The 26570-nt window shown below is 32.7% G+C and overlaps 2 protein-coding genes and 1 non-coding gene across 4 annotated transcripts; 1 reads left to right on the top strand and 2 right to left on the bottom strand.

Annotated features, from left to right (window-relative positions):
* The first annotated feature begins 2617 nt into the window (after positions 1 to 2617).
* On the top strand, positions 2618 to 2733 carry LOC130800555 (U5 spliceosomal RNA). Its single transcript, XR_009039436.1, has one exon. It is a non-coding gene; the product is annotated as a U5 spliceosomal RNA (small nuclear RNA).
* A 2067-nt stretch (positions 2734 to 4800) lies between these two features.
* LOC130799644 (uncharacterized) lies at positions 4801 to 8649 on the bottom strand. Its single transcript, XM_057662811.1, has 5 exons — positions 8513 to 8649; positions 7209 to 7351; positions 7000 to 7109; positions 5280 to 5422; positions 4801 to 5182 (listed from the first exon to the last, which is right to left on the bottom strand). The coding sequence occupies exons 2-5, from the start codon at positions 7339 to 7341 to the stop codon at positions 5137 to 5139; spliced, it is 432 nt and encodes a 143-aa protein (XP_057518794.1). The 5' UTR covers positions 7342 to 7351; positions 8513 to 8649; the 3' UTR covers positions 4801 to 5136.
* Positions 8650 to 10172: 1523 nt separating this feature from the next.
* LOC130799645 (uncharacterized) lies at positions 10173 to 12935 on the bottom strand. 2 transcript variants are annotated; one of them, XM_057662812.1, is made up of 4 exons: positions 12789 to 12935; positions 11233 to 11373; positions 11026 to 11135; positions 10173 to 10476 (listed from the first exon to the last, which is right to left on the bottom strand). In XM_057662812.1, the coding sequence occupies exons 2-4, from the start codon at positions 11369 to 11371 to the stop codon at positions 10342 to 10344; spliced, it is 384 nt and encodes a 127-aa protein (XP_057518795.1). In that variant the 5' UTR covers positions 11372 to 11373; positions 12789 to 12935; the 3' UTR covers positions 10173 to 10341. The 2 variants fall into 2 exon arrangements, with proteins under 2 accessions (XP_057518795.1, XP_057518796.1); XM_057662813.1 differs by lacking the exon at positions 10173 to 10476 and adding an exon at positions 10507 to 10877 and having other exon boundaries at positions 12789 to 12934.
* Positions 12936 to 26570: the final 13635 nt, after the last annotated feature.

Raw genomic sequence — 26570 nt, 5'->3', positions numbered from 1 at the left:
TGGACGATTTTCTCATTTATCTCACACATACAAGACCAAATATAGTTGACGCTGTCAGCTTCGTATCCAGGTTCATGAGTGAACCGAGTAAGGATCATCTAATAGCATCAAAGAGGAGTCTCAGATTCATTAAAGGAACGAAGAGCTATGGGTTCATGTACAAGACTGAAAAAGATTTCAAGCTCACATGATACACTGATAGTGACTGGGCCGGAAGCGTGGATGATAGAAAAAGCACAAGTGGGTACGTATTTCAGCTTGGAAACAAGGTGGTCTCATGGTCGCCAAAAAAGCAGGCAACTGTTGCTTTATCATCAGCAGAAGCAGAGTACATTGCTGCAACTAGGGATGGCAATGGGTATTGGACCCAACCCGGATCCGTGGATCCGTATCCATTTTCACGGATCTGGATCCTAAAAAATTGGACCCGTCGGATCCGGATCCTAATTTAAAAAATACCCAGACCCGAACCCGCGGATCTAGATGACCCGTTTTTTTTTTATTTATATATATATATTAAATATATATTAAAATATATAATAAAAATACCTCAAAGCTCAAAGCCTCAGTTTCCCTCCCTTCCATCACTACTCACTGCCTCACTATCTCACTTCAGTACCTCACTATCTCAGTAACCTCAATGACTGTGCTTTGGAGATCCACTCCATTTTTGTAATCACTACTAATTCTTTATTATATAATACTCGTGTACAAACATCTCAAACATCATATTGTTGTAATTTTACATTGGATTTTTATGCATCATTTCTTGATTTTTACTGAGTTTATTCTTTTTGGCTGATCAGTGTAAAATTGATGTACACATGAATCTGTAGAATTGATGTGAGTCTACTCTACACCATAACTCAGAGGTAAAGTATTATTTATCAGATCATCACCATTCTGGTTTATCAGATCTACTCCTTTATCAAACAATTTTAAGTTGTATAATATTTTTTTGGGTGATTCATTGTGAAATTATATATATTATTAATATTAGTCTATAAATATCGCTTTATTGCAATCTCAACACATTTAAAAATACAAAAAAAAAAATCATAACTGGACCCGTTTTGGACCCGGATCCGGTACTGGATCCGCAGTATCCGTGGATCCGGATCTGGGTCTTGCAAAACAGGACCCGCTGATCCGGGTCCGGATCTGGATCCTGTTCTAGAAAACGGATATGGATCCGGGTCCACCTAGACCCGGTCCAGATCCGACCCGTTGCCATCCCTAGCTGCAACAAGTGCAGCATGTGAAGCAGTCTGACTCAGAAGAATATTGATCGATCTACTGAGAGCTGTTCAAAACAAACCCGACCCGGAATCGAAAATTATCCGACCCGAAAAAATGTAAGTTTATTAGGTTTACCGAACCGCAATTATCCGAACCGATACTTCACTCGAACCGTTTGATAACCGAAAAGGGCAAAATCGAACTCGAACTGCAACCGAATTTTATAATCGACATATAAACCTTAACCGATGTTACCCGAACTGAACAATGATCGACCCGAGTCAAATCCGACCCGAATTATGCACGTAACCGAATGTAACCTGACTAAAACCGATTAAGATCGAACTGTTTTTAACCCGAACTAATACAAACCCGATCGATTATTAATCGAACTGTTTTTAACCCGAACTGATACAAACCCGAACCAATTGTAAATCGAATTGTTATAAATCCGAATCAAATTTTCACCTAATTTTAGCAAATTAAGTCCAATTTCAGTTTTCTAATAATAAGGAAAAAGGAAGAACACAAGTTCTATACAGAAGAGACTGCATACAGAAAATATATATATATATATATATATATATATATATATATATATATATATATATATATATATATATATATATATATATATATATATATATATATATATATATATATATATATATATATACATATATATATATATATATATATATATATATATATATATATATATATATACATATATATATATATATATATATATACATATATATATATATATACATATATATATATATATATACATATATATATATATATATATATATATATATATATATATACAAAAATATATATATATATATATATATATATATATATATATATATATATATATATATATATATATATATATATATATATATATAAACTAATTGAAATAAATTGATATGCCTATTAGGGCCGGCAAAAGCTGACCCGACTTGCTAACCTGATCTGAAACCGATTCGAAATTAGCGGGTTTGGGTTTAGATTTTTGACCTAATTAATTAAATGGGTCAACCCGACTTGATCTGTTTATTAAATGGGTTAGGTTCAGGCTGAATATTCAAACCCGAAAAAAACCTGTTTAACCCATTTATTAAATTTAAGATGGATCACATTTGCCAAATACTTCGTAAAACTAAGATAATACCAATTACCATGTATTGAGGGATTTGTCAGCTGAAGATGACTTTCAATAAGAAAGGAAGTTGTCCCACATCGGCTAAGGGATTTGTCAGCTGAAGATGACTTTCAATAACAAAGGAAGTTGTCCCACATCGGCTATGAAAGATACTAATAAAAGAAAAATCCTTTAAATCACTTCCACAGATCTCATACCAACTTACGCAGCCACGCCGTGAGCACAAAGTGAACTATTCTTTCGCCTTTTACTAAAGAAAACCGTGTACTCGCTGCATTAAGTGGCATATGTTTATTTTTGGAGGAAGCCTTTAATTAAGGTTAAATGGGTCAAATGACCTGAAATATATGAATTTAATGACCTAAAAAAAAGTAGGTTAAATGGGTCATTAGCAGGTTGATCCGATCTGCTACAGATCAGGTCGGGGATTCAATTTTTGACCCATTAATATATGATCCGAACTTGAAAATGACCCAACCTGACCTGTTTGACACCCATATCTGCTATATCTGATAAAACAATCGGTAATTATTTTTTTTAAGTAAATGAGTATACATCAATTAAAAACCTGACTATTAACTTATTTCGATATTGACCCGATCAATAGTTATCCGTAACCGATAACTACTCGAAAAATAAAGCTCGAACCCGATCTGTACCCGAATAAACCGAACCAATTAGTAATCGATGACAACCCGAGACCGATTGACACTCGACACGAACTTCAACCGACACCGAACTGATGCTAACCCGATAGCTTGAATAACCGATCTCTAATGGAACCGTGAGTAACCGACTCGACCCGAGTGTGACCCGTTGTAACACACAACCGAAAACTATCCGATCCGAAATGTAACCGAACCGAATAACACCCGTCCGAAACCGAGCCGATCAACCGAATGAACACCTCTAGATCTACAACATAAGCAAGAAACACCAACTACAATATTCTGCGACAACGTGTCAACAATAGCAATGACGAAAAATCCAGTGTTACATAGTAAATCAAAACACATCGAGATAGGACATCACTACATTAGTGAGTTGGTAGATAAGAAAGAGATCGAACTAAAGTTTTGCAAGATGGGGGAACAGTTCGTAGACATTTTCACAAAACCCATATCAACTGATAGATATCGAGTTCAGAAAACAACTCAGAGTTCAAGATTTTTTAGATTAGGGGAGTGTTAAAATAATCTAGAAAAATCTAAGATTTTAAAAATATTAAACATAAAAATATCTAAACTAAAGAATTAAAAAATAAATTATCTAAGATATTATAATAGAAGTTCCTAGAAACAAGTAATTAAAAAAATAAAAATATCTAAGATATTATAATAAAAGTTCCTAGAAAAAAGTAAGCTTGATCACTATAAATACCCAATAATGTAATTAATTTTTGACAATGAATAAAAATAAATATTTTACATATTTGCTCACCTCTCTTCAAATAAATCAATTTATATTTTTCTATCTAAATTTTCTTGCAAATAGTACATTATTGAAAAGATCTTTAAGCCTAGTTTAGCTTTTGCGCATTGCTGATTAAGTTCAAGTAATTTTTCTTTGAAATTTCACGAAGTGTAGGTGGGAATTGGGATCCTCGCTCTGGTATTTACCAACTTTCTATTCGCAAAATTTTTTAAGTACCAAAACCAAGGTAATACCCATGTTTGAGTATTAAGATACCCATCTAAGTATTTTAGCTTTTGCACCCGTTCTTCTTTTCTTCATAGTCATTAAAAACTTTCCAAGCGCAACTTAAAATAAGGGAAAATACATTTCAAAAATATATTGATATCAAGGGGAATTATCATTCCTAGGTCCAAATTCCATGGTTGGCTGGCCATTCAATACTGTCTGCCTACTGCGGCAAGGTTAGATAAATGGGGCGTTTCAAGTCAATATTCTGTTTGTATGATGTCCAACCTTGTGCAGGAGATCAGGAAATTGATTTTAGATTGTCAAGGCATACTCTGTTGGTTTGTTTAGTTGGCGGTATTAAATGATGCAAATAATAATTAGCGTAATTTCAGAAGGAAAATCTCTAAGTTTAGTAGTCATGTTTATCTGTTTCAATCATTTTATTTTCTTGACAAAATTCATTCTAGTACATTACTATTTAAAAACTTACACTACAAATTATTCTCATTACCACCATTTACTATGCTACAGGATACTTTGCAATTCAGCCAATAATTGAATTTAGGTCTCTTGCACTCTAAAAGATACTTATTTTGGAAAAATAACCTACATGTGATCCCGCATCGAAAGAGGTTGACTAACACATAAGCTTGATGGATTACTGCTCCTATTACCAATTGGTTTTAGGATGAAACCTTATCGAGTTTGTGTGCAATCAACTCTCATCTTATGCAGGTCTTGTTGTGTACAAGCTAAATAACATATATATTAGCTTACTAGTGGATAAATGCATCATATTGTCACAAGGCTTTGGTCTATGTTTCTTGAGGATAATAATCATGATTTCAGAAAAAATGGACACAAACCATAAATAACCACACAATTAACTGAAACTGAAACACAACATCTCGCAGGCCAACAAGTATGATCTAAAACTTGATCATGCAAATTTCCAGTTGAAACCTCCATAGTCTCCCATACAGTATCTCTGTATTCGTGACCGTCACAAAGTCGTACAAAAACAACAGTTATTCCAGCAGCCAAATCATCGATAGTAGATGAATAAGTAATGCTTGCATGTTTCATGATCCCCTTCGACCTTCGCACAATACAATATGGTAACCATGCCTGAGGAATCGTAATCAGGGCCAAGTTTGAGCAAGTGAAACAAAGTTAAAAAAATCTAGAGATGGATCCCACTAAAGAGCAAGTTTGAGATGATTACGTAGATTTAAAAGGCGCACTGGTGGCTCCTATAGCAGTGTTGAATGCAACCTCCTGAAACGGGCCAGCCATCTTTCCTCGTGGGAACCATCCAAGGTCTCCTCCCTTTTTCCCGGAAGGACATTCGGAGTATTGAGCAGCCAACTGAAAACGGAAAAACAATAGTACGTGTCTAAGTAGCACATTGAGACTAAATGAGAAGATGTACATTTGAGACCTTTAATACTAATAAAATCGAGATAAATGCTTGCAGCGGGAGAATACAGCAGTTTTTAGCTCGGCAAAATGGTTATTGTCTTATTGATGAATAGTAACTTTCGTCTGGTGTGTCGGATAACCCTATGTCATATGGGCATTATGTATACGTGAGGAAATCTAGGGCCGTGGCCTTAGAGGTTCCAGTAAGTTCTCCTCACCCACATCACTCACAGACAAGAGTAAATCAGCATAATGGCACTTTTGAAACTCCCCAAAGTCCGAAATTACTTGCTAACCCAATCCCCGGATCAAACAGTTTTCCTCAAACCACATTTCTCATGTAAATGTAAATATCATTACCCTCGATTATTGATGATCAGTTTAGCTAAAATCTTAATCATGATGACTATGATTATGAGGTCAGCCTCATCAGCTCATCCTTACCAAAAAGTTGCTTTAATAAAGTTGGAATGGGTAGTGGGTACAGAGAAACTGGGGGTAGGAAGATATAGAAAAAGAAGGGTGGTCCTTTAATTATTTTCATTTTAGGCGATGAGATATACTCATGAGGACAACTCAAATGGAATTTGGGGCAAACTCAAGATGAAGGAGAGTTAGGAATAAATCTTCTGCAAAATGTCACCACATAGATCATTCAAATTGACAAATGGTTTCACGATTTTGCCTTGTAATGTTTGCTTAAAATTTAGAAGCTGACTTTGTAACATCCTGACCTCGTCCTAATCAATGACACTACTCATGATGGTTGTATATCGTCTTCACAAACCAAGACAAGCCTTTTCCGGTGAACTTTGTCTTCACTCGTGCACAATTTGATAACTTATCATGTGGTTATCCATCCTAAGACTACTTCATACTGAAACGCTTGACCGTGGAGTTTTGTACATATTAGCTACTTGGAAAAGATGTAACTTGTTGATATGAATAATAGTTACCAATCCTTTTAAAGCACCCACTTTCTTTTCTTGATTTCAACATAGAGTATTGCAGAATTAAGTAAGAGTTACCCATATCTAGACCTAAAACATCTCAATTCATAATTGTGCTTCAACCGCAAATCCCTTAGTTTTTAAACGGTGCAAGATGAAATGGCTGTCCTAGGCTCAAAAGTAAAGTGCAACGCAAAGGTGCTTTAGTTTTTTAGCACGCCTCGAATGATGGCCTTGAAAATTCGCTTGTCCGACTCCTGAGGCAAACTTTGAAATCAAGACTAGTCTTTAATGAAAAAAACACTCCTTACAACTAAATGACTAAAAGTATGATAGAATTCCTAGAGAAAAAAAGTCTTTGAACATTGTTGCTTTACAATTAATTTGACACTCCGAGTCTCCAACAGCATTCCCCACTTCCAACCCACAATAACCACTTCCTTGGCGTATGACCTTACTGTTGTACTATGGTCTACTAATTGCCCCATTGTTCCCTGCAGCTACTTGCAACTTACATAAGCTATAGCAATATTATCATGATAAATGACAAAGCTTTGTTATATTCAAATATACCTTTCCAAACTCCGCTGGTGGGACCTTATCTCCACTGTCGAGCCAACCTTCTTGCAATTTCTGGTATACCTCGTTAATTTTCCCTTGTTTCTCACACAATATATGCCTCGCTGGATAACATGAACCAAAAGCGAGAGATCAGTAACAATGTAAACAATATCACATACATAACGAGAGGAAATCAAATTGGGAGGAAGGATGTAGCCTACCTTTCACAAAAGAGCAAGTACCTAGCTTATCTCCTTTCCCGCTACCCTTAGAAGCGCCCTCATCACTAGCACCCGCTGCTTGTTTCCCCTTACCTTTTGCAGCAGGCTCCTTTTTCTTTGAATCTTTGCCCATCACAGAGAATCTAATGGTAAAAACAACAAATGTATCTCATTCAAACATATCACAAACCTTTTTCTTTTATCAGCATTAATTGATTCCTATTTCGTAACCCTCACTTTTACGACTCATTTATGATTTATGATTCATAAAATAAAAAAGCAAAGGGTAACAACTAACAACAACGCCAAATGTGATCATGTCAGAAAACATCTCCCAATAGTGCCTCGACATTCTTTGGACAACTTCCACCTTGAAGAATGCAAATGTTACAAAAACCATATCATTTCCCCCCTATTGGTCGGCTTCTCAGATTTAAGCTAGATAAAGTCCAAACTCCATACACAGATGAAAAACAATCACATTATCAAATAGAGTTGCTTCTAAATCAAGTAGCTAGAAATGCTGAAGCTTAACACACACAAAATCAAGCTGAATATGCATATTGGTCAATAGTTATTAGAGCATCATAATCATTCTAGATGAAGTACATGTTGCTCAAAGCTAGCACACACATCAAGCTTTACTATTCTCCATTATCTCAATTATCAATCATTCTTGATGAAGTACATGTCACCCACTAATCCCTAATCCCTAATCCCACCTATTGCCTAATCCCTAATCCCTACCCACTAATCTAATGCTAATCCCTGCTATTCCCCATTATCTCAATCATTAAACTTCACAATAAAAACAATCCCTAATTCCTAATCCCTACCCAGAATTACCCAGTTTTCCAATACGAGAAATTCAATGAATTATCACTTCACTCCTTCAAAAATAAAATAAAAAACAGCACATATATTTGCGAAATTCTAACATTTTTTGCTATATTAGAACAATCAGAAATAAACCCATAAAAAATTGAAGCTTTGTCACAATCGAATCATCAGCAACACATGATTGCAAAAACAAAAGCAGAATCTGATAAATTGTTAAAGTAATTAATTGTTTAATTTATGTTAAATAGTAGCTCCTCCGAATGAGAGGAAGGGATTAGATTATAATGGTATGCTTGAGAAAGATGTTCCGAAGAACAGTAAATACGAATTATTTAAACCTCTAGAGACGAAACGGAGAACATATTATAAAATTAACTTATCTGAGAATAACCCATTAAAATTAAAGCATACCCAAGTCAAAATTCACAAGTCACAAGACAAATAATTGAGCAGAGAAGTCGAACCTTTACAATAAATTGGAAGGAAAGCTGGGAAGAGATGACTGAGAAATCAGCTTATCGTGCTTGCAGAATCTAAGGAAGTAGCCTTGAATACACCAACTCACCAAGAGGATCAAAATACATGGTTCTCTCGTAGTTGCTTTGCCCATATACTTATTTAATAGCAGGTAATTCATTAAAAAAAAAAAAGAATTAAAAATTAATGTAAAATTGAAGAAAAATTTAAAAAATTTACATAAAAATATTGAATAACTAAAAAAATTAGAAATTTTTTACATATTTTTTAAATATTTTTTTCGACATTTTATTTTAATTTATCTCTTTATTAAAAAAAACTTGTTATAGCAAGTTATTTGGTTACCGAATTTAATCAACTTGTGTATTTTTTTCTCATCTCTCTTGCGCAATAAAGAGCATTACCACATCCCATTCAATATGTAATTGCTTTAATCGCTTTAATCAGATGTAGTTGCATTTCAATTGCTAAAACATAATGAAATTTTACCGGCTGAAATCAGTATGTGAACGTTAATATATAGTCTGCTCCTCCTTAATCAGTTGTGATGCTTGATTTCATAAGTTGTTATTTTTGTAATCTACAAGTTGTTATTTTGTTAAAAGGTTGATATTATAACTAACCTTAATTTTATTCCTCTTCTGTTCTTCCTCTTCAATATATATAAAGAGGTTGTTAAGATGTAGAATTTGCATTACTTCTATTACATTTCAAGAATATTACTCCCTCCTATTCGGAGTCCTATCTGACTTTTTACGGATTTTAAGGAAAGTCAAAAGTGGACCCTAAGGGTAGGAAAGAGGGTGGTATTATGGGTTTTTTAATGTAAGGGATGAAAATTAGTATGGGTAATAGAGGGTATAATTGAAAATAGAATAAAGCTTCTAAGGGCATAAAATTCAAAAACCCATACCAAAAATAAAAATGGGACAATTAAGATGACTTGACCATAAAAAAATGGGACACATAAGCTGAATAGGAGGGAGTATATCATTTTTTTCTTTTCCTCCACATTTTTTCTAAGTGTTTTGTAACAGTTATTCTAAAAAAAAAAAAAAAAAAAAAAAAAAAAAAAAAAAAAAACAGTAGCAAAAAACAATATATAATTACAATCTAATGTTCAGCTATATATTTGAAATCAGTATGTATTTTTTTCAAAAAAAAAAAAAAAAAAAAAAAAACGGTACCATTCTGAAATTAACCATTCTGATGCTCAGCTATTGTTAGCATTTTGAACTAAAATTAGTAGCAAGCTAAACACATTATGTAACTAAAAATAGCATTTTGAAATCAATATATAATTGCTCAAAAAAACATTATGAAAATCAAGTTCTTCAATGGAGGTTCTCTTCAATGGTGAATTTGGTAGGAGTGAGTAAATTAATATCATGATATGAAACTGAAAAGGGTAAAGAAATAAGGGAGTATGTAATCAGTAAATATAAATAAAAATGTATGAAAAAAAAAAGGAAACTTTATTTAAATTTACAAATAGGTAGTAGGTGAAGAAATAATAGTCCGGGTTAAATGATATAATACATGAAATTATTCATGATTAATTGATAATTAGGATTATTATAGGAAAATCGAAAAAAAATTGAATTATTTTGGGCAATTTTCCTTTATTTTATGTGTGGTTATGAGTTATGACTCATGAATCATCATTTAAGTCAAGATATTAGGAGATTTTAATTTGAGAAGCATAATTTTTTTGAAAAAAAAATATATGTTTTTGATAAGTATTTGTTTTTTGTTTTTTGTTTTATTTTGAGTCACTTAGCAAAGAAGTTTTGTCCCACATGGTTTTTTTTACTTGTTAAGGTATCCATGAGATGATTTTAATTGGAGATAATAGAGATATTGTACACCATTCCGAAATCTGGTCTCTTGCCTCTTTTCGGTGGATAAATGCATCGATGTCGTCATGTCGTATGCCTTTGTTCGATGTTTGCTGCCGAAAATTATCATGATCGCAGACAGATGAACAAAAACCAGAATTAATCACACAATTTATCACAACTCGATTACGATAAATCTAGTTGTAAATTTCCATGGTCTACAATAGGGTATCCATCACACAGTTGTACAAGTAAAACAGTTATTCCAGCAGCATAATCGTCGTAGTAGATGAATCGGTTATGTTGACATTTTTATTAGTTCCTCCGACCTTCGCACAATATTATAACGCCTAAATATCAGTCAAAACCATAAGATATCCCTTGATATAGCTCAAAACACAGATTTTTTGACACTCCAATTGCATACCCTTTCTTTTCCCCTTCCCCTTCCCCTTCCCCTTCCTTTCCGCGGATTGCATTGTCTCAGCATACTACCTCAATGTGATAGTGTGGTCTACAACTCGCCACGTTGTTTCCCAAAGTTACATAATTGTGTCAATATAATCATGTAAAATGACAAGCCACATTAGAAAAAAAAATAGATTGTACAAGTTGAGAACTGAGGAGAACTATGAAATCTTGGGCAGTTCATTCAATTATACCTTTCCAAACTCAGCTGGTGGGACCTTATCCCCAGTGTCAAGCCAACCTTCTTGCAGTTTTTGGTATACCTCGTTAATTTTCCCTTGTTTCTCGCACAATATATGCCTCGCTGGATTACATAAATCAAAAGGGAGATATCAGTAACATTAAAAACAACATTGCATTCATAGCAAGAGAAAAGCTAATGCCGAGAGGATGTAGCCTACCTTTGACAAAATTGCAAGTTCCAAGCTTATCTCCTTTTCCACCACCCTTATCCTTTGAACCGCCCTCATCACTAGCACCCGCGGCTTGTTTTCCCTTGCCTTTTGCGGCAGGCTCCTTTTTCTTCGAGTCTTTACCCATAACTGAGAACATATTCGTCAAAACAAATGAATCTCATTCAGACATATTACAGAGCTTTCACTACTCTGACAATCAATCCCGATGGGAAATTCTTATAACTAAATTTGAAAATTACGCTACATAAAGAGAAAAATTTGTCTATTCAGACTCATGACAGTAAAGCATAAAGTAATAACGACATTAATTGCGATTTTATCCAAAAAAATTTTCTAATTTTGCTTGAACATTCTTAATAAAACTTCCATTTGGAAAGATGCGCTGTTAAAGCGACCATATCATTTCCTCATGTTTATCAGCTACTCAGCTTAAAGCAAGATGAATTCCAAACTCCAAAGTCCAAACTTAAAGAATAACAATAACAATAGCACTGCGAAAGAGAGTCGCTCTTACAATAAGTAGCTGGAAATGCTGAATTTCACACAAAACAAAATCCAGCACATGTATTTTATTAATTGGGTCAGAAATCTAAACCCAAACCCACTAGTTTCGGGTCGGTTTCAGACTAAATTAGCAGGTCGGGTCAGCTTTGCCAGCCCTGATATTAGTGGATATTCATTTAAGCATCAAGATAATTTGAGATGAAATACATGATTATTAAAGCTACACAAACTTAGTTTAATTATCCTCCAATTATCTCAATCTCCTTGACATCTAAGTGACTAAATCACGACACTAATCCTTCTCAATCAATCAGGACATATCATTCTTCAAAGAGCCAAAAATTTAGCAATTGCCTAATGTATCGGCAATAAAATAGAAGATTAATATGATGTTTGGTTAAATTTTTGGGAAGGAAAGGAAGGGGATGAGAAATGCAATCACCCAATTCACCTCCCCTTCCTTTCCCTCCATTTCCTCCTATCCAAACATTGTATAAAGGTCTTATGCACTAAATTTAATAACAAAACAACCCTTACCCAGAAACACTCAGTTCCCAATAAGAAACCTTCAAAAACTTATCACTGCAATCAACAAAAATGCGAAAATTTCAATCCAAAAGATTGGGTCTAATTCATGAACCAATAGAAATTGTTACTGTAATCAATAATTTAAGTACAGCAATTATATCTGCAAAAGTTCTAGCATTCCTTGCTATATTCAAAAGAATCAGAACTACACCCATCAAAACTGGCGGCTTTCTCATCATCAGCAAATAAGGATTGGCGAAAACACAAAGAATTTGACCAAGTAGATAAGACGAATTAGGTCAAGCAATCAGAAAATTGTTTGAATTATGTTAAATAGGAGTATAAAATAATGGAAGAGCGGTGAATAAAAATCAATTAAACATATAGAGAGAAAGCAAGCACGTGAATTGAAAAGGAACCCTAAAAATCGAACATACACGAATCAGAAAAATGGTGCAAACAAAGAAATAAAAGGTTAAAAGACAAAAAATAAAGCAGAAAGATAAAACCTTTACGATGAATTCGAAGGAAAACCAGGAAGAGATGACTGAGAAAGCAGCTGTTCAGACTTCTGGTTCTGCTTGCTTATTCTTTTAGTGCTGCTCTTAAAAAAACGAGGAGTAAAATATGTCACAATATCGGTTTGGGCAAGTAGGATACTAAATTTAATTCTAAATACTCCCTCTCTCCTTTTTTAATCTTTTACTTTGGATTTTTCACACATATTAAGAAATATATAATCTTTGGGTTGTAGTGGATATTATTTTAATTAAATAGTAGTGTGAAGTAATGATTGTATTGGAAGTATGAGGTTGTATTGGGTATTATTTTAATTAAATAGTAGTGTGAAGTAATGATTATATTGAAAGTATGAGAGAGAAAATAATTATAAATAAAAGAAAAGGGTACATTAAAAGAAAAGTGGGGATTTTAAGGGGTAAAACTGAGATAAAAACTTTCTAAAAATAAAAAGTATTCTAAAGTGGAAGAATTTTTGAAACTACCCGTTATAATAATGTGGAAAATCAAAAAGATCGGAGGGAGTATCTATTAGTGGATCAAGTATGGAGCTCGTGAATATATAAAAATTTGTGAATATTTTTAGGTTTTTTTAGATTACATGTGAAAACTAAAAGTGAAAAGGAGTTTATGAGTCTTTTTAAAATAATTACTTCTAATATATAAAATTTAAATAAATTTACATAAATATAATAAAATAAGCGGGTAGACAAACTTATCTGCGGATAATTTATTTTGTCGCTATCCGTCCAATAATATTTATTGGGTGAGCTTGCCTGCACATACTTTGAACTTTTTTCTGAAAATATTGTCCAAGCTCATCCTTTTTTTTAGTTGTATGGCTGAGCATGACGGACAATCCGCCAATAATTAACTCTAGTATAAATTGAATAGATCGAAGGTATGATTGAATGACTATTTTTGGGTGGCTTTTGGCTTTTTAATTGGTTAAATAGTAAAAGAAAAAAATAACTTTGACAAATGAGTGAATGACTAGTATATTGAAAAATAAATTTTTAAGCAAAAATAAAAAACTGAGTAACTCTTCCATTAATTTTAAAATAAAACAATTGATTTAACAATTAGCAAATCAGTCAATATTTTTAATTGGTCAAAAAAGTCAATCGCACCACGTAACTACAATTTGTCAAATTGACTCCAAAATTTTTTTCTTTAATTTTGCATAAATTTGATAAATTGATATCTCTTTCTAAAGAATATTATAAATACACAAAGATGATATAAGATAAAGCACATTAGGTGGGTGAGCACCAAAGTCGGGGCAAAAAAGATTAGCTCAAATATAAACTATGATGATTATGTTAGAAAATAACTTATATATAATCTCATATCAAAAAATTAAAATGAGGTTGATTAGCATATATTTTTTATGAACTATTTCTTCAATTACCAATTAATTTTTAATATAATTTTTTCGGATTTTGTACAGAATGCAGTAAAGAGGTGTTTCCTTCACAAATTTGCAACCCAACTCATGATCAGAAAAAACAATTCTTCTAAGAACATGCTTTACTCATCCCGTAATTAAAATATGTGGAACAATGAAAAAGGCTATTTTTGAATTTGATAAGAATTTTAGGGTTGTAAATTGTGATACATACTTGATGAGTTAAATATGTGGCTTTTTATTATTTTAAAAATATATTATAGATTAAATCCAACAATTACAAAATCTATAGACAAAGGAACAATGAATAAGGAACTTTGGGCCAACACATATTGTGTTTCTTTACATGGGCCTTGTTGTCAAAGCTGGCTTTCATCAATAAGTATATGGAAATTGGAAACACATATTGTCAAAATAATTCCTTCGCTTAAGACACCGTCTTTCGGTGAGACAACCTCAAAATAAAGATTTCATACTCATATTTTGTATTAATTGGGCTATTTAACTCATATATGAAATACGTCTCATATAACAATTTGGTTTTCCAAATTATACGGTCTTAGGGTGAGACCGTTATTATTGGTTGACCCAATGTACAATTGCATTGTTAAAGTGATTACTCATGACATATAATTTCGATTTCAAATTGTGTTTAAACAATTAAAGGTTATAAGTAATAATTTGGCATGTTTGGTTATCGGTACTAAAATTGTTGAATGGTAATGAAAAGTTAGTGTAATTTTGGTAGAAATATTTCTTGACAAGTTTAATGATCATTGTTACACATCCTTCAACAATATTTTTTTCTTCACAAAATTCATTCCAATGCATTACCATTTAAACATATGGTATTGGGTGGTAATGAAAACTTGTGAAGAAAAAAACTTTTTTATGAATAAATTTTCATTACCATGGGAATGACAAATCTTGAAAATTCACACTATAAATCATTCATATTCCTACTATTTACTATTTAGTATCGATTATCAAACGGGCCGTTAGGTGTTTAATTACAATTTAAAATCGTAAACTTTATCTCATGCTGATTTTTCATATCATAGACTCGAATAGAAAGTTATAATCTCAAAATATGTAATTTATCAAGTTAACCTTCAACTATCGGGCCAAACCATAATTCTATTCATCCAACCATTCAGGATTGCCACAAATTGAACGTACTTAAAAAAGTTGCACCATGTAAAAGATATACCAATATACCATACACTTAACAAAACTAATAAAGTAGATCGAATTTAATTAAGAGTAAAAATAGGTGAAGAGTTTGATATTAAACACAAATATTTTTTGATAAAGGAAATATCAAACATTGTTCCATGTGACATATACAAAATCGATCATAAGAAATTTTTTGTGGTATTCCTTGTTAGACTTGATTTTTCATATTTGGCAAATTCAACTATCTAATTTCCAACAAAAAACTAAAATAATAAGCACCTTTCTCATCGTGTTTCCACAACCTTATTTAAATATTTCACTTTATTCATAATTGTTATAAATAAATATAAAAAAAATAAATATTACAAAAAAAAATTAACATGGTTAATCAGCTAATTAAAATTTTATATATTTTTTGAAAATTAATTTATATTCTTATTAACAAATGCGTCAAAAGTGTTCATTTGGCGATCCTTAATAGAAAATCAATCTACTATCTCATGTTTTATACTTTAGACCAAAATGAATTAAGCCACTTATTAAGTCTCAAACTTATATCAATTGATCTCCAATCAAACCAATTTTCAATATTAAATTGTTGTATGAGACGAGTAAGAGATGCATTTTATATATGGATTAAATAGTGCATATAATACATATTATGAGCTAAAATATGAGTTTTTTGTTTGAAGTCGTCTGACCGAGACATATTATTTGCTCTAGAATAATAGAGAAGAAGGTCCACATATAGCCCATTAGCACCCTAAGAAAATGACATACATACATACATAATCCATATTTAATTTAATCAAATAATGTTAATCACTCACTATATAATTGATATATACATTTTTATTTAAATTCATTCTATTTTGTATTGTTTTTAATTATAATAAAAAAATGGCTTTCTATATTTATCGATGGTCCCCTTTCTATGGAGCTGACACTTGGGGTTGTTCATCCCATTGTTTTCCAGGTATATGTTGCTGTGTAGCTACAGCAACATGCTTGACCTAATTGGAATATAATCTTTTTGTTGATTATGATAGCCATATTTTTACTTGTTTGCTGACTTTTTTTCAGTGGGTTTTGGCTGTTTTCTTCATTTTAGTCACTAAGTAATTAAAACTTGTTATTTGTAACAAAATTTTCAATTAAAAAATTCATAATAAGTAATTTCTAAGATCTGATTATTTTTAGAATCGGGTCTGATTTTTATTAAATTATATTATTAAAATTATATTGTTTTTATTAGTATATATTATATTGGGTTAGTTAGCCCATCTTCCTAAGTTTATATATATATATATATATATATATATATATATATATATATATATATATATATATATATATATATATATATTCAATTTGTCAATAAGAAAAACAAGGGAAAAATATTATTTCCACATGGTACCAAAGCCTACATTAATTTTTCTTTTTCACAATTTTTTTTGACAGTTAAAAATATTATTCAACACATATGCAATCACACATTTTTTCATGGAAAAACCTAAGTTAGATTCTCGTTGCTTTTTTTTCGGTTTACCCTATGACCTATATCATAAAGAAAAAGAAGATGTACGTGGTTGATTCAATTTACACTTGTGTATTTATTTTTTGAGTTGTGTTGTTAGAGTATATAACATGTCAAGGAACCAACTCAACCATAAGCTTTTGGTTGAGTTGGTCTCTTGACATGGTATCAGAGCCAACGTGAGAGGTCAGGGGTTCGAATCTCAACCACTCCTCATTTAAAGTGGAATATTCAGCGCCTATGCGCATCCACACTTCTAGCCCAATGGGGTCTCGTGTGAGGGGGCGTGTTAGAGTATATAACATATCTTGGGGCCTCAACCATCAGCTTAAGCTTTTGGTTGAGTTGGTTCCTTGACATGTGTACTTTACTTAATCCTGCATTTTACCTTTTTCAATAGTGTATTTTGATATTGATATGTATTTTGTCTACTTATGTGATGAAGCTAAATCATTCAAATCTTATTGATTCTACTACACGTAAGTTTTGTTTGAATTTTTTTGTTTGAGAAATAGGAGTAAGATGAGATATTTCCTATATTTTTGTAAATTAGGAGAAATGAAAATTAAATATGGTTGAAAGAAAGGGAAGAAGAAGACAAAAAATAACACGTAAATAAAATTTGTAAATGAGGAAAAGAAAGAGTGATCGGATTAGATGAGGAAATAAAATGTAAATTTAATAATTGTTATTATAAAAATATATAAACAATTTTATAATGATATTGTTGAAGCCTAGCAGATTTACAAGGATAGTTAGTGATATTAATATTAATAATACACAATTACACAAGTATATACTGGTATTATGAAAGGAAGAATTAAATCAAATATATTAAACATTTACGGTCCATTTGTAATCAGTATTAAATAGTGGAATAATAATGAAAAGTTAGAGTAATTTTAGTAGTTTAATGGTCATGCTCATTTACCTTCACAATATCATTTTCATCATAAAATTCATTTATGCATTGCTATTTAAAATTGTGGTATTAAGTGGTAATGAAAATGTGAACAAAAAAAATTTTATCACCATTAAAATGACATAATACATATTATGAAAATTTACTTTATAAATCATTTCTATTACCACCAATCGATAACCAAATGGGTTGTTAGAGTATAGCTTTGTGAATCCATATAACTTTATATTTCATGAGTTGTGATATTTGATTTTGGAACAATAAATAATTAATAGTTGGTAGCTGATTCAAGTTGATCAAATTAATCAACTGATTTTATGGAACAATTTATTCAAAAACAAAACATATTTCAAACTAGTTATCTCAAAACACTAGCATTAAATTTGATACTCAATCATATATTTGAATCAAAATAGATTAAATTATTTATCCAATAAATTAATAAATTATTTTACCAAACAACTTTACTTTTTAGTGAATATGTCTTATGAAGATCAATCATAATCCCATATTTTTTGTCTCACCTAAATTTGGTGAGAGAACTTAAGCTTCATTTTCAAATTAAAACAGTTCATTGACTTGCCAAATAATATGTTTCATTTATTGAAAATAAGTGCTTAACAGACACAAGTAAAAGATATTAGGTATTGCACGAGTGCACCGATTTTATTTTGGAATATATCCAAGCCAAAATTTGACCAATTATAGTGGAATATATCAAGGCAACATTTGACCTAAAAAAAGTTGTTAGATTTACACAATTCATCAATAGCACATCAGTAGATAATTAGATTTTATTTTAATTAGATTAAAATTTTCTTTTTTAAGGTTTAAAATTCAATTTTTATTAAGTGTTTTCCTTCTCTTAACATACCCCGTAATTGTTATGATTAGTGTGACTTGAGTGCACAATTAAAATGTGTATTCATATGTGTGACTCTTGGTTTGTGGAATCCAAAAGAGTGTAATTATGTGGAGAGTATTCATGGGAATTATTGGTGTTAATGAAGATTAATGAAGAATTAGAAAGGTTTGGATTTATGGTAGCTCGATCAGAATTCTGACAGAGAAAGCAGAAAGGTCGCTCGACCTACCCGCTCGACCGAGCGAGCCATATTGGTAGGTCGAGCGGTCAGACAGAATGCTCCAGAATGCTACTGATGCTCGCTCGACCGAGCGAGCTCTCTGTTTCGGTCGAGCGGATCCTCTGATGTGCATGGGATGCTGATTTTCGACCTTTCAAGTCCTTGGAGTTATTTCATATTATTCATTACTCTATATTAACTATGTATTCAAGTGAGCTATTGACATTCATGTACCTAGTACTATATATAGAGCTCTCATGCTCACACATCAATAACATCCACAAAATACACCCCAAGCCAAACACTAGCCTATATCTCTTCTCTATTGTAATTCTCCATATTTGAGAGTTCTTTGAACTCCTTTGATAATATAAGAGATACTACACACCGGAGGACGTAGCCTAAGTTAGGTGAACCTCGTTAAATCTTCGTGTCGTTTTTTATTGCTTTACTCTCTCCTACAAACGTCGATATCATTGATAGCGTAATTTGTTTGTCACTAAACTTTATACACTCGATCTTGGCAATATTGGAGTTTGAAACACATTGTTCGAACTCTAATACATCGTCGTTCTCAATAATTAAAATTAAAAAAACACAAACAACTTTTTGAAAAATTTTATTCAAAGAGTGACATTCAACAATTTGGTTTTTCGTTAATATGAGTATAATATAATGCATATATTTCATTTGAAATTTAACTTCCTCCATTGTATTATTTACGGTGTACATTTTAATAGGATCTTGCAAACAAACGCTTTTAGGGCATTATTCAATTTTAATTAGTAAACTACAAAACTTTTAACTTTTAATTATATAAATATAAATATATCATCTAACATCGTATAAAATTTAAAATTTATCATCAAATAATATATTGGAATATTATATTATTTTCTTTTATTCTATTTCGTAATTTATTGTATGAAACCCTTTTTCCATTTTATTATTTGAGTCTTTCATCTTCTTTATCTTCATTTTTATTTTACTTCTATTTTGTTAACTTGATATTATATTTCTTCATTCCTACTAGCTAAGCCATGATATATATGTAAATATAAATTAGATGAATGAAAAAGTAATAATCTATAAAATCAAATTAGTTAGTAGCTCTTGTCGTTTTAGGTGAAAATGATGTATATTTTTCTAATATAATGCTATAAATGTAACATAGACTATATATCCTAATATTATTATTTTTTTTCTAATATTTGGATCATTTGATTTCCATAAGAAACAAATCATTGACAATAAAAAAAAGTTCAAATTTTGAAAAGAGTTTAGGCCAATTATAGTGCATAACTATGAGCACAAGAAAAGGTCATTTGGAATTTATGGAAAAGAAAAAGGGTGTGCAGTTGTGATGTACACCAACACTAAATCATTCATCAACTTAGAGAGTGCCAACAATTGCTTTAATTAACTGGCAATTTGAAAGAGTTATTTGAGTAACAAGTGTACTTTAAGATTAATTTGTCTTTTTTTTCAGGTAAATAATAACTCGTTTAAAAATGACCCGACTCAAAATCAAACTATTTTGAAAAACTTATAAAAAAGAAAAATTAGAAAATAAAGTGCATAAGAAATGAAAATTAACCACTATTATTGTGATTGCAATGGCAAAGCGTGTGTTCAAGTCCTTGTCCACTAGAGATGGTCATGGGTCCAAGACGCTATTGGATCCGCTTCTATTTTTAGAGTCTGAGTTTAATTCTTTTTGAGATCTAACGTACTTGGTTTCAGTTTTTGGTCCAAAAAGAATAAATTAGTTTGGTCTAGGATCTTTAGACCCAAACCCAGACCCAACCTAGACCCTATCTCTGGATCAATTTAAACACAAACATGCTAGACCAGTTTAAGACCCGCCAGACTCGCTCTAAACCTAGCTTATTACACAATCTAAAATCAATTGAAAATTTGTTCTAAATCTATTTTTATATTTATATTACTATATAGACTCAATATAAACTTATATACAACATTCTTATAGTTACAAATATAACTTTTAAAATGTCAGAAGTTTAAGTGTGAACATTAAATTAAGACCTATTTAAGATCTATTTAAGACCTTAGAACCGTCAAATCTAAAGAGTTCGTATCCGAGATTAAAATTTCCAGACCTTAAGAGTTTGAGTTCAAATATTAGTCCACCAAAAATTAGTGGGTTTAGATTCTGATCTAATACAATCCGACCAAGACTCAACTCATGATCATTCATTCATTCCTATTCTCCACTTATCCGTCCACGTGGGCAACTACTCATCTGAGAATCGTCCCCACATCAAAAGTCTTCTAGTGCACGTGGCCCAATTAATACGACACGGCCCAAGTCGCCTTCATTAGGCCCACCAGAGCTACCAAGTGGGACCCTACAAGATGTCAAAGCTGCTATTCTCATTGGTTTTTCCCAATTTTCTTACCTCACCATCATAACGACATGTGACAGCATGGCCTCTTCGTTTTTTTTGGCTGTTTTCCCACCTACTTTACCCGCAACATTGTGAATATTTAATAGTTTAAGTAAATAACCGCGTTGATAAATTATTTTTATGGGGAGCTTTAAGATTTTAATTTATTTTTTTTATTTTATTTATTTTATTGATATTTTTTTGTTTTTTTATGGTGATTTACAAATTATAATGATTGATTAGAAATTTTTAATGAATTTTTCGGTACATTTTGAAGATAGAAAATACTCTCAGCTTTCTAATGTTTTTCTCATTTAAAATATTTCATTTTGAAGAAAAATAAATTTAACTAAATTTTTTAACGATATAAAGTATAAAAGCTAAAATATATGTTCATGCGAGATCTCGTTAGATTCGTTTTAATATATACTTTTGATCATATTTTTTTACTCCCTCAGTCCCTCCTACTCACTTTAAATGTCTCATTTGGTTTTGGCACATTTGTCAATGCATGTTTTCAATCTTAAATATTTTTGATTGTGCTTGAATAAAAATTATAAAAAGTTGATCTTAATAAAATTAACAATAAAACGAATTAAACAAGATTCCACTTGACTATGTTTTAACTTATAGATTAAAAACAAAACACATAATAAAAGTGATGATGAACAGTATTGAAAACTCAAATGGGACATTTAAAGTGAATAAGAAGGAGTAAAGTTTTTCATGATACATATTTAGAGATATTAAGACTCAAAATTTGTTTTTAAAACTAAACAAAAAGTAAAAGTGAGAAATTAAAAAGAACATAGGGAGTACAAAGATAAAAAATAATGTTGTATCTTATTTGTCGCCATTTTTTTGTGTGATTTTCAAATTTTTTTTGAATATTCTAATTTTACCCTTTGCTACAAAAAAGTTTTTATGTTTTTCAATACAACAAACTTAAGGCTTGCTCATAGTAAACCCGACACATTTAATTTTCGAAAATATTTTAATTTTTTGTAGATTAAATTTTGATAATTTATTCAAGAAATAAAAATTAAAACTATTTTATTTTGAAAAAAGGCAAAGTCACATATATTATGCGATTTTGCCTAGGTGCATTTGCACAAAGTGTGCAACTCAACTGTATTCAGTCCCACATAACGTGCGATTGTATCTAGGTATAGTGGTACATTTTATGCGACTTGATCCTTTATAATTTTTTATTTATCGATTAAAAATTCAATACCTTTTAAGATAATATTAATAAAAAATTCTATGAATTAATTTTTTGCAATGGTATCGGATATTAAATAAGAAAAGGATTAATATTATGTGATTAAATAATATGAATTAAAAGTTTCCGGAACATTACTTGCAAAGTGGATATTTAAAGCTATATTCCATTTCTTAAAATAGTTAAATTGAAGAAAATTTAAGAAAATTTTTTATCTCTAACAATTTTAATGTTGAATTTACCTTTCATAATATTTCAATGTTGAAATCGAGTTTGTTTCGGTTAACGAAACGAGGAAGTGGAAGACACTTAAGATACCACAGGTGGAAGTGTTATCGGAAGCAGCGATTCGTAGGAGGAAGCGACCTGAATTCCTGCAACACAACACGTTAGCCTTGTCCGGGGGGTGATCTCCCGGAAAACCCCTCCGACGCTCAAGTTAGAACGTAAATCGGAAATTAATGAATGAACGATTATAGAATGAATGCAAGAAGAGATGTCGGGATTGAGATTGTTAGTGTTTGGGTAGGTTAATGAAGTGGAGTATGAGCAAGGATGCTTAAGAGGATTATTTTCAGATGATCCTTCCTTCTTGGTGGCTGCTCCTATTTATAATGATGGAAAGGAAGTTATTCCTGAGGAGGAGTGGATGATCATGGGAGTAATGGGCAGCAGCTGGTGGTTATGATGGAGAGTGGAAGATAGTGGGCAGTTATCTACCGTGGAAGAAGGATGATCAAAGAATGTGGGTGAGTGGGAAGTTGAGTCAAATAGGTGGTTATTATTCTGGAGGGAAATTAGGGTATTTGGAAGTGAGTAGCCCATGGGCCATTCAAGGAGGATGGGAAATTCAGAAAAAAGCCCATTGACCGAAAGTCAAGGTCAACACGAAAGGTCAAAGGGTATTTTAGTAATATGATGTTAATTATTAAATAAATTAATAAAAGAATAAATATTACCATAACATTTAGCCCCACGCATGAAGGATGATGTGATGAAATAGCCCCAACAATCGGAAACATCTTCCTTTATGCGGAAAAATACGTGTCCGTCGGAATTGATTTAGTGAAGAAACATGATCGTAGAGAATATTCGAAAGCCCCACGAGAATGAACACATACACAATCTGGCAAACCTTCTGATGGATTATGAAAATTGAGCTCGTAAGCTTCGAATCGACTGTCCATATGTCGAATTCCGAGTTGTAACGAAAAAGTTATGACATTTTCAAAGTGATCGTGCGAAACGCTCCGAGTTCAAGAAAAACGAATATGGCCAAATGAGCCGCGGCTTTGAAGCATGCCACGGAGTGGCCCCATCCCTCAATATCATTCAGCAGCAAAAAATGTAGTTGGGGAGGCTTGATCCTGCAACCTCAAGTATAGCAGTTTGCACTTGAGACCAACTGAGACAGCCCTACTATCATGTAGTAACTCAAGCCGTGGATTATATCATGCCGCGGAGTAGCTCCAGTCAGCAGCATAAATGTAAATAGGAGGAATTGGTCCTGCGACCTCCGAGATAGCGTGCAACACATGGAACCAACTGAGATAGCTATCTACTTGTGTAGCATATCGCGCGGATTTTTTATAAAATTGATGCTTCCAGCCTTAGTTTGTGCTATTTTAATGCCGCGGAAGCTCCAACACTTAGAATATTTTTGGAACAAGACCCCCCCAAGGGGGTCCGACTTTTCTACCACACGGATGAAATCACAATAATTTTTATTTTTTATTTTTTATTTATTATTATTATTTTTATTTTTTCTTTTTTACAGTATTACATACCGTGGAGTCTTAGGAGGATAATATGCCGCGGAACGAGTAAATCACGCGAGTTGATGACGCGGCTTAGATTTATACTTAGATTTTTAAACCTTCACTGAAGGACTTAGGGGAGTCCAACTTATAGACATCGCGGGACGATAAAAATACGTGAACAATTTTTTCTCGTCTTAACAAGCCCCTTATTCTTCTATGACCGGGGATGAGCACAAAGGTCTGTGTCTTCGATCATACGGACAATGCGAGAATTCTTCCATACTTAGAATTTTTACAAAATTATTAGGGGCACCTGGGAGTCCGACTTATCGACTCTACGGACACCTTCCATACTTCGAAAAATTATAAGGTGGTCATTCGATGGTTTGCAACAAGGAGGATGACGCGGCCTCATTAGTTTCCGCGGCTATCATGGGTGATGCGGCAAGAGAGCCGCCACGTCTACAAGTCGGACGGTGGAATGAGTGATCTCAGACTTGGGATTTTTTCCATGTTTTTCTTAGAGTGCAATTTAGGGTCCGACTTATCGATATCACGGGAGGATAAGAATACTTAGAATAATTTCTTGTCTCAGCGAGTCCTTCATATCTTCTACGCCGCGGAATGAATGTAAGGGTCCGCGTCTTCAATCATATGGTCGGCACGAGAATCCTTCCATACTTAGAATATTTCAAAAATGGTAGGGAGGACCTGGGGGTCCGACTTATCTATATCGCGGATTGATAAGAATGCTTCGAAAGATTGGAAGTTGCTCATATGACGCTAACGAGGATGACGCGGCCTTGTTGTATTCCGCGGCTATCTTGGATTACGCGGAATAAGGATTCTCCAGATTTATAAGTCGGAAGGTAGAATGGGTAATCTCCATACTTAGAATTTTTTATACTTCCTTTGGAGTGTAATTTAGGGTCCGACTTATCGACTCTACGGCGTCGATAGGAAATTTGATAACTTAGAGAAATTTATCAATATTCACACTTTGGGTGTCCGACTTATCAACATCGCGGACACATTCAAGTGCTGAAATACTTAGAAAAATTTTCCATATTCCCCCTCTCATTAGGGGTTCGACTTATCGATGGCACGGACATCTTCCACAATAATTGTTTCATGCCTTGTAGGAATTGTAGGGCAACACCAAGGCAAGTGAACTCAGGTATATAGAACATTGCCGCGGAATAAATAATACACGCATGGACTTATCACGGAATCTTCATAACTTAGAAAAATTGCAAGAAAGTTGGTCATATATAGAGTCCGACTTATAGACTCTGCAGACACAACCAATATTCTCGAAGTCCTATAGCCACCGCGGCTCCTTCGTGATATCTTCCGCAAGTTTTAAAGATTCAATTCAGAAGCCTCAACTACTTTTTGCATTTGTCGGGCAGTTCGTGGAAAATGGAATACTTCCGCGGATGTGGTGAACGCTTTCGTTAGCAAATGAATTCAGGATAGTATAAGGGGCCCGATTTGTCGATTTTACGGATTGGGCGTATTGGTGCCTGCCATGTTGGTCGCGACTTAGATTTGCGCTTGAAGGAATTGCGACAAAGTGCAACGTTGAAGAGGATGACGTGACCTCAACACCTTCCACGGCTAGCAAGGAGGATGCGGCAACTGACCAGTCACGTCTATAAGTCGAACGAATTATGAAAAATCCTTTCATACTTAGATTTATCCCAAGGTTCTTAGCTTTTAAGACCTATTTTGGGGTCCGACTTTACAGATGCTACTGATTGCTGCCGAGTCTATGGAAAACACTGATTTTAACAAGATTTGCAATAAGGAAGTTCAGTAGGCGTCTGATACTTGATAACTTGAGGTTGTGTGAACGGATGTCGAGTACGTCCGACAACTCTTCATTTTGAAGACTAGATAATCATGAGAAAGTAGAATATAACACTGAATAATTGAAAACGTTGGAACTTGACGTTGGATGATGAATAAAATGTTGAAACTCTTATTATATTGATATTGAAATTGTCACGGACAAACGATTGTAACTGATGAAAGAGAGCTATTGTCTAATTTGACTAACGCTGCTTTTAGTTGAAATTGAGACTAATGAATGAGGGCTATTGTCCATCTATACTCATGACGGAAGGAGACTTTTCTCCCCTTCCTCTTTTAGAAGGGATGACGGAAGTTCCTCCTTTCATGGTGTTGATGAGGCATTGGCGGGCCATTACCTGGTCTCCCTTGAGGATGCCCACTTGTCCGTCGTCCTGCT

This window comes from Amaranthus tricolor, chromosome 14 (assembly GCF_026212465.1).
Source record: "Amaranthus tricolor cultivar Red isolate AtriRed21 chromosome 14, ASM2621246v1, whole genome shotgun sequence".
Lineage (NCBI taxonomy): Eukaryota > Viridiplantae > Streptophyta > Magnoliopsida > Caryophyllales > Amaranthaceae > Amaranthus > Amaranthus tricolor.
Note: the sequence above shows the minus strand (reverse complement) of the source record. Positions and strands in the feature narration are given on the sequence as shown.

Bases quoted from the DNA above. Each gene is read 5' to 3' on its own strand.
- LOC130799644 (XM_057662811.1), bottom strand. From the start codon at position 7,341: ATGGGCAAAGATTCAAAGAAAAAGGAGCCTGCTGCAAAAGGTAAGGGG. The intron at 7,110-7,208 runs GTAGGCTACATC...CATGTTATCCAG, and splicing joins TACTTGCTCTTTTGTGAAAG to CGAGGCATATATTGTGTGAG. The intron at 5,423-6,999 runs GTATATTTGAAT...TTCCGTTTTCAG, and splicing joins CACCAGCGGAGTTTGGAAAG to TTGGCTGCTCAATACTCCGA.
- LOC130799645 (XM_057662812.1), bottom strand. From the start codon at position 11,371: ATGGGTAAAGACTCGAAGAAAAAGGAGCCTGCCGCAAAAGGCAAGGGA. The intron at 11,136-11,232 runs GTAGGCTACATC...TATGTAATCCAG, and splicing joins AACTTGCAATTTTGTCAAAG to CGAGGCATATATTGTGCGAG. The intron at 10,477-11,025 runs GTATAATTGAAT...AATTTTCGGCAG, and splicing joins CACCAGCTGAGTTTGGAAAG to CAAACATCGAACAAAGGCAT.